This window comes from Cebus imitator, unplaced genomic scaffold (assembly GCF_001604975.1).
Source record: "Cebus imitator isolate Cc_AM_T3 unplaced genomic scaffold, Cebus_imitator-1.0 Scaffold729, whole genome shotgun sequence".
Taxonomy (NCBI): domain Eukaryota; kingdom Metazoa; phylum Chordata; class Mammalia; order Primates; family Cebidae; genus Cebus; species Cebus imitator.
In genome coordinates, this window is record NW_016108044.1 from 199,192 (window position 1) to 214,739 (window position 15,548).

The 15,548-nt window shown below is 54.7% G+C and overlaps 3 protein-coding genes across 11 annotated transcripts in view; 1 reads left to right on the plus strand and 2 right to left on the minus strand.

Annotated features, from left to right (window-relative positions):
- LOC108296637 (sulfotransferase 1A1) overlaps positions 1-15,389 on the minus strand; it is a 30,655-nt gene extending 15,266 nt beyond the window's left edge. Inside the window, exons 1-5 of one of the 7 annotated variants that reach the window (XM_037735115.1) lie at positions 15,296-15,389; positions 2,325-2,506; positions 2,095-2,220; positions 1,908-2,005; positions 1-125 (exon numbers count right to left, since the gene is read on the minus strand). In XM_037735115.1, the coding sequence (XP_037591043.1) occupies positions 1-125; positions 1,908-2,005; positions 2,095-2,220; positions 2,325-2,472 (497 nt within the window). In that variant the 5' untranslated portion in view covers positions 2,473-2,506; positions 15,296-15,389. Of the gene's footprint in view, positions 126-1,907; positions 2,006-2,094; positions 2,221-2,324; positions 2,507-3,530; positions 3,614-15,295 lie in introns of those variants that run through there. The other 6 variants (XM_037735114.1, XM_037735113.1, XM_037735116.1 and 3 more) reach the window with 6 other exon arrangements.
- LOC119469595 (SAGA-associated factor 29-like) lies at positions 8,968-10,389 on the plus strand. The gene is made up of 3 exons (XM_037735122.1): positions 8,968-9,197; positions 9,276-9,420; positions 9,631-10,389. The coding sequence occupies exons 1-3, from the start codon at positions 9,053-9,055 to the stop codon at positions 9,785-9,787; spliced, it is 447 nt and encodes a 148-aa protein (XP_037591050.1). The 5' UTR covers positions 8,968-9,052; the 3' UTR covers positions 9,788-10,389.
- The window catches only part of LOC108296639 (sulfotransferase 1A3-like), a 15,422-nt gene continuing 10,855 nt past the window's right edge, over positions 10,982-15,548 (minus strand). For 2 of the 3 annotated variants that reach the window (XM_017519139.2, XM_017519140.2), the window contains exons 2-7: positions 13,378-13,529; positions 13,168-13,293; positions 12,981-13,078; positions 11,765-11,891; positions 11,446-11,673; positions 10,982-11,323 (exon numbers count right to left, since the gene is read on the minus strand). In XM_017519139.2, coding sequence (XP_017374628.1) covers positions 11,211-11,323; positions 11,446-11,673; positions 11,765-11,891; positions 12,981-13,078; positions 13,168-13,293; positions 13,378-13,525 — 840 coding nt within the window. In that variant the 5' untranslated portion in view covers positions 13,526-13,529 and the 3' untranslated portion in view covers positions 10,982-11,210. Of the gene's footprint in view, positions 11,324-11,445; positions 11,674-11,764; positions 11,892-12,980; positions 13,079-13,167; positions 13,294-13,377; positions 13,530-15,295; positions 15,379-15,548 lie in introns of those variants that run through there. The other variant, XM_037735121.1, reaches the window with a different exon arrangement.

The following is a 15,548-nucleotide window of genomic DNA, read 5'->3' on the forward strand; positions in this document are numbered from 1 at the left end:
TCTCCGGCCATGAACTTCTCCAGGAAGCTGTCCCAGGTCCCAGGGTCAGGGTGCACCTTGGCCATCTGGTGGAAGTGGTAGTAAGAGACGGCCACATCCTTTGCGTTGCGGGCAACATAGACCACCTGCAGGGGCAGAGGACCCGGCCCAGCGCCATCACACGGCCTGCCCCAAACCGGCTCATCTCTTGGTTTGGCAAAGGAGGAACCTGAGGCTTAGACTCTGACTTGCTTGAGATCTCATGGAAGAGGTAGGTCCAAGCGGGGATCTGAACCCTGCTCAGAGGTCAAAGTCTGGCCTGGTCTCTGGATCCGTATTCCATACTAGCGTAATCTGCATAAATGTCTAGGCCCACCAGTTTAGAGCAAGGCAGGCGTATTCCCACCAGCCCCAAATTCCCAAATTGTGGGCCTGTGAGAACCCACCCTCTACATTTCTTAAGTCTACACTGAAGAGTCTCATGTTCTTGGTCATCAGAGCAAGAGGCAGACAGTCTCCCCCCTGAAGATGTGACAGGACTGGAGACAGTGTGGCGACTCCCCCAGAAAACGGGACCAGGCTGGGCCAAACTGGAGCCTCCTTCCCTGGATTCACATGCTCCACACTTGGACCTTTTCTTTTTCCTTTTGTTCTGGAATTTTTTATTTTTTTATTTTTTCACAGAGAGTGTCAAAAAGAAAAGACCTTGGTCTTTGTTTTGTCCTGTTGCCCAGGTTGAGTGCACTGGAGGGATAACAGCTCACTGCAACCTTGACCTCTCACACTCAAGCGATCGTCCAACCTCAGACTTTCGGGTAGCTGGGACTACGGCACCAGGCCACCACGCCCTGGGGATGTTTTGCATTCTTTATAGAAATGGAGTCTCCGCATGCTTCCCAGGCTGGTCTATGACTCCTGAGCTCAAGTGATCCACCCACCTTGGCCTCCCAAAGTGCTGGCATAAGGAGTGAGCCAACACAGGTGGAAAACATTTTTTTAATCTTTATTTATTTATTTTGTTTATTTGTTTGAAACAGAGTTTCCCTCTGTCTTCCAGGCTAGAGTGCAGTGGCACGATCTCGGCACACTGTAACCACTGCCTCCTAGGTTCAAGTGATTTTCCTGCCTCAGCCTCCTGAGTAGCTAGGATCACAGGCGCTTGCCCCCAGGCCTGGCTAATTTTTGTATTTCTAGTAGAATATGGGGTTTCCCCACGTTGGCCAGCCTGGTCTTGAACTCCTGACATCAGGTGATCTGCCCACCTCGACCTCCCAAAATAGTGGGATTACAGGCATAAGCCACCATGTGTCTGGCCTTTTTATTTTTATTATTTATTTATTTATTTATTTATTTTTGAGAATGAGTTTCACTACTGTTGCCCAGGCTGGGGTGCAATGGTGTGGTCTCGGCTCACTGCAACCTATGCCTCCCAGGTTGAAGTGATTCTCCTGCCTCAACCTCCCAAGTAGCCAAGATTACAGGTGCCCACCACCAGGCCAGGCTATTTTTTTTTTTTTTTTTATTTTTAGTAAAGATGGGGTTTCACCATGTTGGCCAGGATGGTCTCGAACTCCTGACTTCAGGTATCTGCCAGCCTCAGCCTCCCAAGTGCTGGAAATACAGGTGTTAGCTACCATGCCTGCCCGCCCCTCTTTTTATTCTTCATCTTTTTTTGAGACAGGGTTTCTCTATCACCCAGTCTGGAGTACAGTAGTGTGATCATACCTCACTGCAGTCTTGAACTCCTAGGCTCAGGTGATCCGCCCACCTCAGCCTCCTGAGTAGTTGGTACTACAGGCACACATTATGCTCAGCTAATTTTTTTTTTGGAAGAGACTGGTCTGGAAATTCTGGCTTCAAGGGGTCTTCCCACCTCAGCCTCCCAAAGTGCTGGGATTGTGGGTGTGAATCACTGTGCCTGGCCTCACCTTGACCTTCTGATCCAACAGGGTCTGGGGGACCAGAGCCAGGGGCAGGTGCGTCTTCAGGAGCCGTGGGGCCGGCGTGTCTTTCAGAGTCTCCAACCCTGAGTGGTGGGTCAGGGAAGGTCTGGTGAGCTGAAGCCCCAGCCCTGTCTTCCTCCACTCCCCTTGCCCCCAGGACCCAGTCACACACCTGAGGGAACCCCTGGGGCTTTGAACTCAAGAAAGGGCACCCGCATGAAGATGGGAGCCCGGTGACACTTGTCCAGGTCGCCGTCCTGATAGATCATGTCCAGTACCTGGCTCACCCAGGTGGTGCCTGGAGAGGGAGGGAGATAGGAGGTGAACAGGCTGAGGGTACAGCCTGGCAGGCCAAAGTAGGGGCTGCCACATGGGAGAGGGTGGGTGGCCCTCCTCACCTACCGGACTTGGGGTAGGTGCTGATGAGCAGGTCATCGGGCCGGGCCCGGAAGCTCTCCAGGGGCCCCAGTGCCTCCGCAAAGCTCTTGATGAGGGGGACCCCCTTCACATACTCCAGTCGCTGGCGGAGGCTGTCCTGCATCAGCTCCATGTTCCTGCGTCAGGGCCAGAGCCAGGTCCACACCCTTAACACCATCACAACACCGTGTACAGAATTCTCACTTTCAGGGAAGTCACTGAGGCCTAGGGAGGCTGAGTGACTTGCCTGAGCTCACAAAGCCAGTCAGTGGCAGGGCTGGGACTGAAAACCAGGTCTGCGTCTAGTGCGGTGGTTCCCCAGCATGGCCGAAGCTTTCATTCACTTGCAGAGCTGTGCAAAATCCCAGGGCCTGGGCCATGGTGCAGACCAGTGAAAGTGCCCTCACAGGGCAGGGCCCAGGTATCAGGGTGTGTGAAGGTCTCCAGGAGACTCCAGCTGCCCTGAGGAAGCTCTAGGCCTGCCTGTGCTGTCTCCCTGCCAGCCAGTACCCTTTGTCTCACGATTTCTTGCTGAGACCCCAGCCTCCACCCAGTGGGCTCCTCTCCCGGATGCTCCCCTCCTTCTGGGCTCCTCACATGTGGAAACCTCCCAGGTCAGCCAGGCCTGTGATCCACTTGCCCGGTCACAGTCCACTTGGGCTCTAAGACAAACACAGCCCATTGACCAACTAGCTGGTATTGGGGGCCAAAGCCTGGTGTGGGAATGAGCAAGACCCATGACTTAGCAGAAGGAGGGTCCTGCGCAGGGTGACTCCCACCTGTAATACCAGACCCTAAGAGGCCAGGAGCTGGAGACCAACCTGGGCAGCATTGTAAGCCCCATGTCTAAAATCTTTTTAAAATATTTTTAAAATTAATCAGGCAGGATGACGAGGACCTGTAGTCCCAGCTACTCCAGAGGCTGAGGCAGGAGAATCGCTTGAACCCAGGAATTCAAGGCTGCAGTGACCAGAATCCTCCTGTACTCCAGCCCAGGTGACAGAAAGACCTGGCCTCCTCCACCCAAAAAAAAAGGAAGTAAGGGGATTCACGCCCGGCCAGGGTTGTCTGATTGAAATGGGATATCCATGGGGAAAGAGCAGGAATGGCAGAGGCCTCAGCTTCTGGAATGTTGGAGCCAGAAGCTGAGCAGGGTGAGGGCGACCTGGGCCATTCCACCATGTCACTCACCTGAGCTTTCGGGAGCCTGGCCCTCCTTGCCCGCAGTGGCTGAGTGTGGGTGCGGTGTGGGGAATGCAGGGCTGTTGTCTGCACGGAGGATTTCCTAAGTCCAGTGTGGGAGGGATCTGCAGCCAGGGCCGGACTTAGTTTTGTTCCCCGGAGGAAGGGGTGGGGTTGGGAGCTGGGGAGCCTCTCCATTACCCTCCTTAGTCCGCCAGCTGGAGACAAGCTTAGCGTGATCTGCAAAGCCAAGACTGATTTGGTTTGTAGAAAAGAGAAGAATGAAAGAACAAAGGGCCCAATGGTGGGTTTTGTTTTCTTTTTTCTTTTTGAGCTGTCATGGGGTTTCTGACCTGCCCCTGAACTCCACCCTGCCAGGCAGGCCAACAGACAAACTTTCTCTAATTAACCCAGAGAAGATGGAAGGGATTGGAGGAGAAAGATGGGCTAGGCAGGCCCAGGAAAGACCAGCCCCAGCCTCATGGCTCCCAGGGGACCTCACAGAGCATCAGTAGAAGACTCTAGAAGAACAGCAGTCCCTGGCAGGTGCTTTTCTTTCTGTTGGTTTGAAGGAGACTCCACAGACAGAGGCTAGAGGAAGTTGGTGCTTGCAAGCCACGGGCCCCCATGGAAGGAGGGCACCCCTCATCCTCCTCATTCTTTGATCTCACTATTGAAAGTCCAGGGTCAAGCTGGGTAGGAGACAGGTAACCATCTGAGTAAAGGTGAGTCTCCCAAGGCTTTCAAGAATTCCGTGAACTCAGAGGCAAGCAGGGGAAAGCTGAGGCATGGGGTTTCCAGGCAGAGGGGAGGCTGCTCACCTGCTGGGGTCACGGCCCCTCCTCCTTCCTCTGTGCCTTGAGGAAACCCCGTGACTGGCAGGTCCTCAGGCTACCAGCTCCATCCTTATATGCCCTTAGCCAACCATCAGGAGGCCCGCTTGACGCAGACTTTGTATTGCACTTTAGGAAAAACTGGCTGGACCGCTTGGAGTGGCACAGATAAGAGGCAAGAATGTGAGATTAATACAGGGTGATGGAAGGAGAATAGAAAATCCCAGGCAGCAGTTTCACGTGACCTGAAGAAGGAAACTTGAAATAGCTGCAGGTACCCGGGCGCAGAGGCTCACGCCTGTAATCCCAGCACTTTGCAAGGATGCGGCAGGTGGAGAATGAGGTCTGGAGTTCGAGACCAGCCTGACCAACAAGGTGAAACCCCGTCTCTATTAAAAATACAAAAATTAGCTGGGTGTGGTGGTGCGCACCTGTAATCCTGGCTACTCAGGAGGCCAAGGCAGGAGAATATCTTGAACCCAGGAGGTGGAGGTTGCAGTGAGCTGAGATCATGCCATCGCACTCCAGCCTGGGCAGCAGAGCGAGACTCTGTCTCAAAAAAGAAAAGAAAAGAAACAGCTGCATGTGCTAAGGGCCAGTAAGTCCCTGAAAAATGGGATGAGGACCAAGCTGACTAAAACCAACCAGACCCAGCATGGCGCTGCGTTTGATGTAGGTTTCACCTAGGGTCCCATTATATGATCAGTAAGATGTTAACTCATACACCCACCAGTGCCAAGACCGCTCCAGGAACACCTGTGTTTGGGTGTAAATTGTGGCACCACGGTTTTGAGAAATCTTTACCTTTTGCTGGAATCTTCATGAATATACCGTCTTTAAAGAAGCCCATAAAGGTCAGCCCCAAACCTCCTAGGGCATGAGACACTCTCTTGATGACCCCCACATTCCCCTTCTTGAGTGTGTCCTTTTGCGCTGCAAGCAGTCTCCCTACATTTGTGACTTTCTTACTTGTCTTAAATTCCTCCTGGCAAAGGTGTCAAGAGCCTGGAGACACTGAGGTGGATGTCCCACCGGCCTTTGAGGACCTCCCCTAGGCCACCGGTATATCTGGAGGGGTTAGGGACGCTGAGGATCAGGTCCCCAGCAGGGCTGTCCAGTGTGTCTATAGAGGCAATGTTGTACCCGAGCAGGTTAAGGAATGTGCCACACTCTGAGATTGAATTGTGAGTCCTTTATTTTAGCCGGCAAACGAGAGATGCCTAATGCCCAAAATTCTTGCGGCCCTGAAGAAAAAGTCTGGGGTTTTTTATACCCCAGTTTGAAAAGGGAGGGGGGAACCTAGCTGAAGCAAGTTTTTTCACAGAAGCAGAGTAAGAAAAAGTTAAAAGTGAAACTAGTACATGAGAAATAGAACCAGGTGCAAGGGCTAGAGCTGTCATAAAAAGACATACACCTTATAGATATGGGGGCTCTGGACACTCGACAGCACCTGCATTCCCAGGCTCTGCTGGTGCCACTTTACTCGGCCTCTTATCAGCAAATGCACTCTGGGATGCGCCCGCAGTTGTCCTGCCCCACCTGCATACTACAGTTGCATACTTAATGAGGGGAATAACTAAATGAAGAAGCTAAGATGGAATCTGTCCAGCTTAAGAAGCTAACATGAGGCCTGAACAGCTCTTAGCTAAGAAAGAGAGAGTCCATTTAAGCCAATAAAATGTAGGTTATCACGGCAAGGTTGGTGACAGCCCAGGGCAGGGAGTGGGGTGGCAAGGCGGGGCGAAAGCCCACTCACATCTTCTAATTCTGAGTCTTCTACTGTTTCCTCCGTGCCCATCCGCACAGCCAGATCAGGTCACTTAAAGCAGTGACCTCTCATAGCTACCAAGGCATGGGGCCAGAGAGATAGAGTCAGGCATCACAAGTCCCCTCCAGGCTGGGCCCTGAATATCAAGATGAGGACTCTGCTGCCCAGGCCTGGCTTATACAACTGGGCACCCTCTTCCCAGAGCGGGACCAGGCTGGTGCCGGGGGACTGCACTCACCTAGGCATCGGCCCTCTATGGGCAGAAGCTGCCCTGGTTCTTCCCAAAGGAACTCCTCTGCCAGGCAGATCACGTGGGCCCTTGGCGGGTAGTCAGGGTCGGGGCAACACAAAGGCCCCTGTTCATCCTGTCCCAGGCAGCAGGCAGGTAAGAGGCAAGGAGGGAGAGGGAGCTGGCAGGGAGCCTCTGTGCAGCAGGCACTGTTCCTGGTGTTACACAGCTCCATATTTGCATTTTACAGACGAGGAAATGGAGGTCGGGGGTTAAAATCCTTGCTCTCTGGGACTAAGCTGGTGAAGGTCCCGTGAGCATCAGCAGTGACTGAGTCACAGCCTGGACACTGCAGCCAGACTTGAACTTTGTGACAGCTCAGCAACGGCCAGCAGGTCACTGAATGAATCTCTGCAGGGCTAGTCCTCCACTCACAATTATCAGGAGCTCAGTAGAAGCCCGCCCATCATCCATTATTTTATTAACTATTTATTGGACAGCAGCTCTGTGTAGGACTCTGTTCTCCAGCAGTGACAAGAGCTGCCTTCAGGCAGTTTAGTACAAAGGTTGGGATGGGAGAGACTAATGAGATCAATAAAACACGAAGCCCGTGAGATAATAAGTATTCAGGAGAAGGAGCCATGGTGAAGTACACAAGACATGCAATTTTAGTTTATCTTTTTAGAGACAGAGTCTTGCTCTTTCGCCCAGGCTGGAGTGCAATGGAACAGTCAGAGCTCACTGCAGCCTCCAGCTCCCGGGCTCAGGCAATCCTCCCACCTCAGACTCCCCAGTAGTTGGCACTACAGGCATGTGCCACCGTGCCCGGCTTCTCAGAGCTGCAATTTTAAATCGGGAGACAGGGAAGACCTCTCTGTGGAGGTGGCAGGTTATCAAGACAGATGAGGGTGTAGAGAAGAACCTTCCAGTCAAAGGGAAAAGGCAGGTCCTGCTGCGCTCAGCAAGGGACAGAAGTACTGTCATCCCCATCTAGAGACGGGGACAGGGCCGCAAAAGTGTCAGGGCGTTTCCTGGTTCCTCAACAAACAGCTGGATCCGAAGTCGTCGGGACGCTGCATCCCCCTTGCCTGGGGCGAACCTCCCCTGAAGTGCGCGGGCGCTTCAGGGCGAACAGGCCTCTGGGGTCCCGGGTCCGGCTCAGGCTCACGCTCGGCGTCAGCAAAGGGACCTGCGAGGCGCCCTGGGGCGGGGGAGGCCCGAAGGCCAGCGGCCAGTACTGCACAGCCGTCAGAGCTCCCGGCGGAGGTCTGGGCGCTGCGGGAGCGGCTGGTGCGCCCAGGGCGGGGGAGACGGGTCCACTACAATCCGGCGGGGTACGGGGGCGCCAGGACTGCGTCGGGTAGGGGTAGGACCCCAAACCCCGGACACTCGCCGCCACGCGGTCTCCTTCCTTGCTGGAATGGTGGACACGGCGGACGGGAAACAGTGCAGAACATGCACCATCACCCTGGGGAGGAGAACGTGGGTGTCCCTTTGGGCCCCGCTGCGCCCCACCACGAGTACCCTCCAATTCTACCCGAGAGCGGGGTCCTCGCTCCCGGCTTCAGCCGAGCCCCAGGCCCTGCCGCAGCCTGCAGCCGCGCCCCCTCCACCTGCCAGTCTCAGAACCCGCCTCCAGTCTAGGTACCCGTCTGTCACCCCTGCTCTCCTCCTGCGCCCCACCCAACCCCAGCGTGCCCACCAGGACCCCTAGGCAGGACCCCAGCCTGGATCATCACCCCCGCCCCAGCCAGTTCCTCCCGGAGTTCCACCATCAAGATTCCCCTGGCACCGCCTCCCCGTCACGCTCCTCCCCTGGGACAGGCTCGGTCCCCGCCCGCTTCACAGGCCTGGCAGGTCCCTCTCATCAGACCTGTGCCCAGTGCCGTCTGCCTCCTCCAGGAAGCCTTCTTCCCAGCACAGAGACCCTCTCCGTCTCACCAGGAGTGCAATGGCGCTATTTCGCTCACTGCAACCTCCGACGTAGCCCCGCACCTCCTCCTCCTCCCCATGCTTCCACCCCCCTCCCCGACCCGCTTATTCTCCTGCCTCAGCCTCTTGAGTAGCTAGAATTACAGGTATGTGCCACCATGCCTGGTTAATTTTTACATTTTAAGTAGAGACGGGGTTTCACTATGTTTGCCGGGCTGATCTCGAACTTCTGACCTCAAGTGATCAGACCGCTTCGGCCTCCCAAAGTGCTGGGATTACCGATGTAAGCCACTGTGCCCGGCCTGGGTCCTGCCTTCGGTGCAGCCTCCATTATGTTGCTGGACCCGACAAGCAGGGTGGACAGTGAACCCCACGTAGACGCCATCCTGGTGCGGAGGGGTTCAGGCAGTAGAGCAGGTAATAGTGGAAGAAGCGCCTCGGCCTCGCTGCAACTACCGCGGGACTCTTCGAATTTTAGGAAATTTTTTATTAAACACACTTCTGTGTCAGCACCAACATCAAGAATAGAAACTGACCTGCATCTCCGAACCCGATTTGTCCCTCCCTGGTTCCTCCCCCTGGGTACCCGCTGTGCTGCCACCTCACCCATCTGTAGCTGAGTGCAGCAGCCCCTGTAGGACACCTGGCAGATGGGGCCACAGTCCTGCTGGGCCCTTGGGCTCAGTCGGGAGCTAAGGCTCTCAGGATTCCTCCAACAGCTCAGTGCAGCAGGCTAGGTGGGGTTGGGGCCGGACCTGCTCCTGTGGTCATGGCTTCCTTCCTTCCTACATCGGCCAAGATCCTAAGTCTCTACAATGACTCAGAGCCACCCCGGAAGACCATGTGCAGAGGGGTGCTGGTGACCCTGCTGCAGCAGTCGGCCATGACCCTGCCCCTGTGGATCGGGAAGCCTGGTGACAAGGTGAGGGCAGCAGCTTCGAGGGAGGGGCTGGTGCCCAGGGGCTGGCACTGACCCTTGGTTCCACTCACAGGCCCCCACCCCTCTGTGGGGCCATCACCACCTCTGGACTACATGGCCAGACCTGGAGACAAGGTGGCTGCCCCGGTGAAGGCTGTGGATGGGGACGAGCAGTGGATCCTGGCCGAGGTGGTCAGTTACAGCCACGCCACCAACAGGCGAGTGACACCAGCCCCAGGGATGCTCTCTGGTCACCGCACCTGCCTGGGCTTTGGCTCTGCAGCAGGAGAAAAGCTCCCCAGAGGGTGTTGTGGACGGGTCCTGCTGTGCAGGGAGCACCCAGCTCTTGGGCTGTCCCCGTCCTCTTCACTTCCCGACAGGGACCGCGACCCTGGCTGCATCCAGCGTTTTCTTCCTTTTGTCTGCAGGTATGAGGTAGATGACATCGATGAAGAAGGCAAAGAGTCAGTGTCCAGGCCAGGGCAGGGCACAGGGCCTGGGGGACAGCCTAACAGCCGGGAAGGAGCTTCCCCATGTGGCCACGTGTTGACACAAGCCCCTCTACCCCCAGGAGACACACCCTGAGCTGGTGTGGGTCATCCTGCTGCCCCAGTGGAAGGCCAACCCCAAGACAGACTCCAAGAGTTTGTTTGGGCCAGGACACGGCATGGAGCCCGGGTGAGGCAGGATAGTCCGTGAAGGAGACAATGACGTTCTGGGGATGCTGCCACCCTGGTGACCGCATAGCTAATATAGTAAGCCTTAGCATTCGCCTGGTCACTGAGCTCATTCGAGCAAAGCTATCTCCAGTAGAGACTTCCCGTTTTGAGAACATTTGCGTTTGCATTTTACCTGTCCTCAAACTGACCCTTTGCTCATTTAATAGTAAAAACCACACCTCTGGGTGGAGACTTAAAATGCTAATGAGACATTCGTCCTAGGAACAAGCATGCATAGCAAATGCCCATGTGCACCCAGAGCCACCCAGAACATGCTTACTAGTGACTCCTCTTCCCACCCTTATGAACAATTGTGTGAGACTCCCAACAAGGGGGTTTTTCCTGCAGTAATCAACACTGTCTAGCCCCGACGAAGAGCCTGTTCTGAACTCTCCAAGGTATATTGCCCACTTTGAACTTTCAAAATACCGTTTATCTGTTGCAATAAGTTACTCTATGCTGTACTTCTTTTGCTGTGTGTCTCTTGTTTAAACTATTTTATTTATTCATTTATTTTGAGGCGGAGTCTTGCTCTGTCGCCCAGGCTTGAGTGCAGTGGCATGATCTCGACTCACTGCAACCTCCACCTCCCAGGTTCAAGCGATTCTCATGCCTCAGCCTCCCAAGTAGTTGGGATTACAGGCGTGCACCACCAAGCCTGGCTAATTTTGTATTTTTAGTAGTGACAGGGTTTTGCTATGTTGGCCAGGCTGGTCAGGAATCATAATTTATTTTAATTAAATTGTATTTTATTTATTTCTCAGGCAGGGTTTGCTCTGTCCCCCAGGCTTGAGTGGATTGGCTTAATCACCACTCACTGCGGCCACAGCCTCCCTGGCTCAGGGGATCCTCCTGCCTTAATTTGGCATGTACCTGGGACTACAGGTGCTCACCACCACATGAGGATAATTTTCTCAAATTTGTAGGGATGGCGTCTTGTAACGTTGACCAGGCTGGTCCCAAACTCCTGCCCTCCAGTGATCCTCTGATCTCTACTTCTCAAATTGCCGGCATTACAGGCATGAGCCACCCTGCCTGACCCACAAATCATATTTTATTCTCTTTTTAAAAATTGATTTTATTTTATTACTTTTTGCAACAGAATCTCACTATGTTGCCCAGGTTGGTCTTGAACTCATGGGCTCAAGTGATCCTCCTACCTCAGCCTCCAAATTGCTGGGATTACAGACATGACCCACTGTCACTGGCCCACAATTCATATTTTATTCCTGAGCCCCGTGGTCAGGCTTGACTCGCACACTCCCTCTGCAGTGACCCCGGGAGCCCTGTCACAGCTGGGAGCGGAAGCTGAGGCTGCAGCCTGCCATTTTCTCTGCATAGTCCGGGTCGAAGCGCTCATTCTGCGCCACAGTGAAGGTGGTTTTCCAGTCCCCAGCCGTGCCTGGGAGAGGAAGGCAGGGAGCAAAGCTGGAGTCTCACCCCAGGGGAGGCCCCGGGTGCCTATGGGGAGGCTCCAGCTGCTGCTCCCACCAGCCCCAAACCCCCGTGCTGGCCGGCGCCCACCTCTCCTCATGAAGGGGGAGATGCTGTGGTCCATGANGGGCTGCCTGGAGAGGGGACTGGGTGGCCTTGCGGGTCCCTGTGAGGTGCCTGTCCCCAGGTGTCCCATGGAGGGCAGCAGCACAGGTGGTCTCACCTCCTTCATGTCTTCATAGAAGAGGTAGAGAACAGGGTGTGTGCGGCTCAGCTCCCACCACTCCTGCACGTGCTGGTACCAGGACCCGTAGGACACTGGAGAAGTGGGCGGGGGACAGCGACACAGGGTTGCTGTGTGTTGTAGCCACCCCTCGGCTCCACACCCTCCTTCCTCCAGTCACCCCACCTTCTCCGGCCATGAACTTCTCCAGGAAGCTGTCCCAGGTCCCAGGCTCAGGATGTGTCTTTTCCATGCGGTGGAAGTGGTAGTAAGAGACGGCCACGTCCTTTGCGTTGCGGGCAACATAGACCACCTGCAGGGGCAGAGGACCCGGCCCAGCGCCATCACACGGCCCGCCCCAGGCCGGCTCATCTCTTGGTTTGGCAAAGGAGGAACCTGAGGCTTAGACGCTGACTTGCTTGAGATCTCATGGAAGAGGTAGGTCCAAGCAGGATCTGAACCCTGCTCAGATGTCAAAGTCCAGCCTGGTCCCTGGATCCATATTCTATATTAATGTAATCTGCATCAACATTATCACACCCCAATCTGGAGCAAGCATGCCCAGTTCCCACCAGCCCTTCCTCTTCCGGCCTGTGGGCACCCACATGCTGCCTTTCTCAAGTGTGCACTGTAGAGACTCACTATCCTGGCATTGGACCCCCTTCAGAGCAAGAGGGCAGACCATACCCTCTGTCAAGATGTGATGAAGGCTGGGCACAGTGGCTCATGCCTTTAATCCCAGCACTTTGGGAGGCCAAGGTGGGCAGATTACCTGAGGTCAGGAGTTCAAGACCAGCCTGACCAACATGGTGAAACCCCATCTCAACTACAAATTCAAAATTAGCCGAAGGTGATGGTGGGTGCCTGTAATCCCAGCTCCTTTTGAGGCTGAGGCAGGAGAACCGCTTGAACATGGAAGGTGGAAGTTGCAGTGAGCTGAGATCAAGCCACTGCACTCTAGCCTGGGCAACAAGAGCAAAATTCTGTCTAAAAAAAAAAAAAGATGTGATGAGCCTGGTAGAAGTGAGGTGGCCTTTCCAAAAGAACAGAAACATGGCTGGGAGGGTGCCCAAGTCTCCCTTTCTGGCCTTCCCTACCAATCAGCAGGAACTTTTTTTCTTTGTAAAGATGGTTTTGCTCTGTTGCCCAGGCTGGAGTGCAGCAGCAGGCAGGGCTCAATGCAGCCTCCAATTCGCATAAACAATCCTCTCCACTGAGCCTCCTAAGTAACTGGGAACAGTCTGTGCCACCACACCAGGTTTTTAAATTTTTTTCGTAGGGACGGGACATCATCTCTACAGCAGTGTTGCCCAGGCTGGTCTCCATCTCTCGCCTTCAAGGGATCCTCACACCTCAGCCTCAATCTGGGATGACAGGTGTGAACCTATGTGCCCGGCCTCACCTTGATCTTCTGATCCAACAGAGTCTGGGGGAGCAGGGCCAGGGGTAGGTGTGACTTGATGAGGCGTGGGGATGGTGTGACTTTCAGAGTCTCCAGCCCTGAGTAGTGGGTCAGGGAAGGTCTGGTGAGCTGAAGCCCCAGCCCTGTCTTCCTCCACTCCCCTTCCCCCCAGGACCCAGCCACACACCTGAGGGATCCCCTGGATCATTGAGCTCAAGGAAGGGCACCCGTATGTAGATGGGAGCCCGGTTACACTTCTCTAGGTCACCGCCCTGGTAGATCATGTCCAGTATTTGGCTCACCCAGGTAGTGCCTGGAGGGGGAGGGAGATGGCAGATGAACATGACCAAGGTGGGGGCTGCCGCCTGGGAGAGGGTGGGTGGCCCTCCTCACCTACCAGACTTGGGGTAGGTGTTGATGAGTAGGTCATCAGGTAGGGCTTGGAAGCTCTCCAGGGGCCCCAGTGCGTCTGCAAAGTACTTGATGAGCGGGATCCCCTTCACATACTCCAGAGGCTGGCGGGTGGTGTACTGGTTCAGCTCCATGTTCCTATGTCAGGGGCCAGAGCCAAGCCCACATCCCTTTATGCCGTCACAGCAACACTGTGTGCAGAATTCTTTTTTCTTTTTTTTTTTTTTTGAGATGGATTCTCACTCTGCCACCTAAGCTGGTATGCAGTGGCACAATCTCAGCTCACTGCAACCTCAACTTCTTGGGTTCAAGCAGTCCTCTCCCCTTGGTCTCCCAAGTAGCTGGGATGACAAGCATGTGCAACCACACCCAGCTCATTTATTTTTTTTAAGTGGAAGTAGAGATGGGATTTTACCATGTTGGCCAGGCTGGTCTTAAATTGGCCTCAAGTGATTCGCCCACCTCGGCCTCCCAATGGGCTGGGATTACAGAGGTGAGCCAGCGCCCAGCTGCTCCTTTGCAGTGTTTTTGCTTTCAGGGAAGTCACTGAGGCCTAGGGAGTCTGAGTGACTTGCCCGAGCTCACAAAGCCAGTCAGTGGCAGGGCTGGGGCTGAAAACCAGGTCTGTGTCTAGTGCGGTGGTTCCCCAGCATGGCCGCGCCTTTCATTCACCTGCAGAGCTGTGCAAAATCCCAGGGCCTGGGCCATGGTGCAGACCAGTGAAAGTGCCCTCACGGGGCGGGGCCCAGGTATCAGGGTGTGTGAAGGTCTCCAGGAGACTCCAGCTGCCCTGAGGAAGCTCTAGGCCTGCCTGTGCTGTCTCCCTGCCAGCCAGTGCCCTTTGTCTCACTATTTCCTGCTGAGACCCCAGCCTCCACCCAGTGGGCTCCTCTTCCCAATGCTCCTCTCCTTGACCCCCTCAAGGCCCCTCATATATGGAAACCTCCCAGGCCAGCCAGGCCTGTGATCCATTTGCCCAGCCACAGTCCATCTGGGTTCCAAGACAAACACGGCCCATTGAGCAACTAGCTGGTATTGGGGGCCAGAGTCTGGTGTGGGACTAAACAAAACTTGGATGATTCAACAGAAGGATGGGACAGGGTAGCTCATGCTTGTAATCCCAGAGCTCTGGGAGCCCAAGGGGGAAGGATCACTTGAGCCTTGGACTTTGAGGCCAACCTGGGCAATATAGCAAGACCCTATCTCTAGAAAAAATATATTTAAAAATTAACTGGGCAAGCTGGGCACAGTGGCTCACGACTGTAATCCTAGCACTTTGGGAGGCCGAGGTGGGTGGATCACCCGAGGTCGGGAGTTTGAGGCCAGCCTGACCAATATGGAGAAAATCCGTCTCTACTAAAAACAAAATTAGGTGGGCATAGTGGCCAGCGCCTGTCCTGTAATCCTAGTTACTCGGGAGGCTGAGGCAGAAGAATCGCTTTCACCTGGGAGGCGGAGGTTGCGGTGAGCCAAGATTGTGACACTGCACTCCGACCTGGGCAACGAGAGGAAAACTCAGCGTCAAGAGATCGAGACCATCCTGGTCAACATGGTGAAACCCCGTCTCTACTAAAAAAAAAAAAAATTAGCTGGGCCGGGTTGCTCTCTCCTGTATACTCAGGTACTTGGGAGGTTGAGGCATGATGATCAGGTGAGCCCAGGATTTTGAGGCTGCAGTGAGCTACAATTTGACCTCTGCACTCCATTCTGGGTGTCAGAGCCAAGATCCATCTCAGAAAAACAAAAATAAAAAAGGAAGGGCAGCCAGGCTGGAGTTCCCCTAGTGAAACTGGATATCCATGGGGAAACAGCCAGTATGGCAGAGAGGCCTCGGCTTCTGGAATGTTGGAGCCAGAGGCTGAGCAGGGTGAGGGCGTCCTGGGCCATTCCACTCTGGTACTCACCGGAGTTCTCCAGACTCTGGCTTCCTGCCCTCCTTGCCCACAGCAGCTGAGTGTGGGGAGTGAAGAGCTGCTGTTTGCGAAGGTGTTGTAGGTCCAATGTGGGAGGGATCTGGAGTCAGGGCCAGAGCTGGGTTAGCTCCCGGAAGGAAGGGGTGGGGTTGAGGGTGGGGGGAGCTTCTCCATTACCCTCCCTAGCACCACAGCTGCAGTCAAGCTTAGAGTGATCTCCAAAGCCAAGATGTGAGTTTGGTGT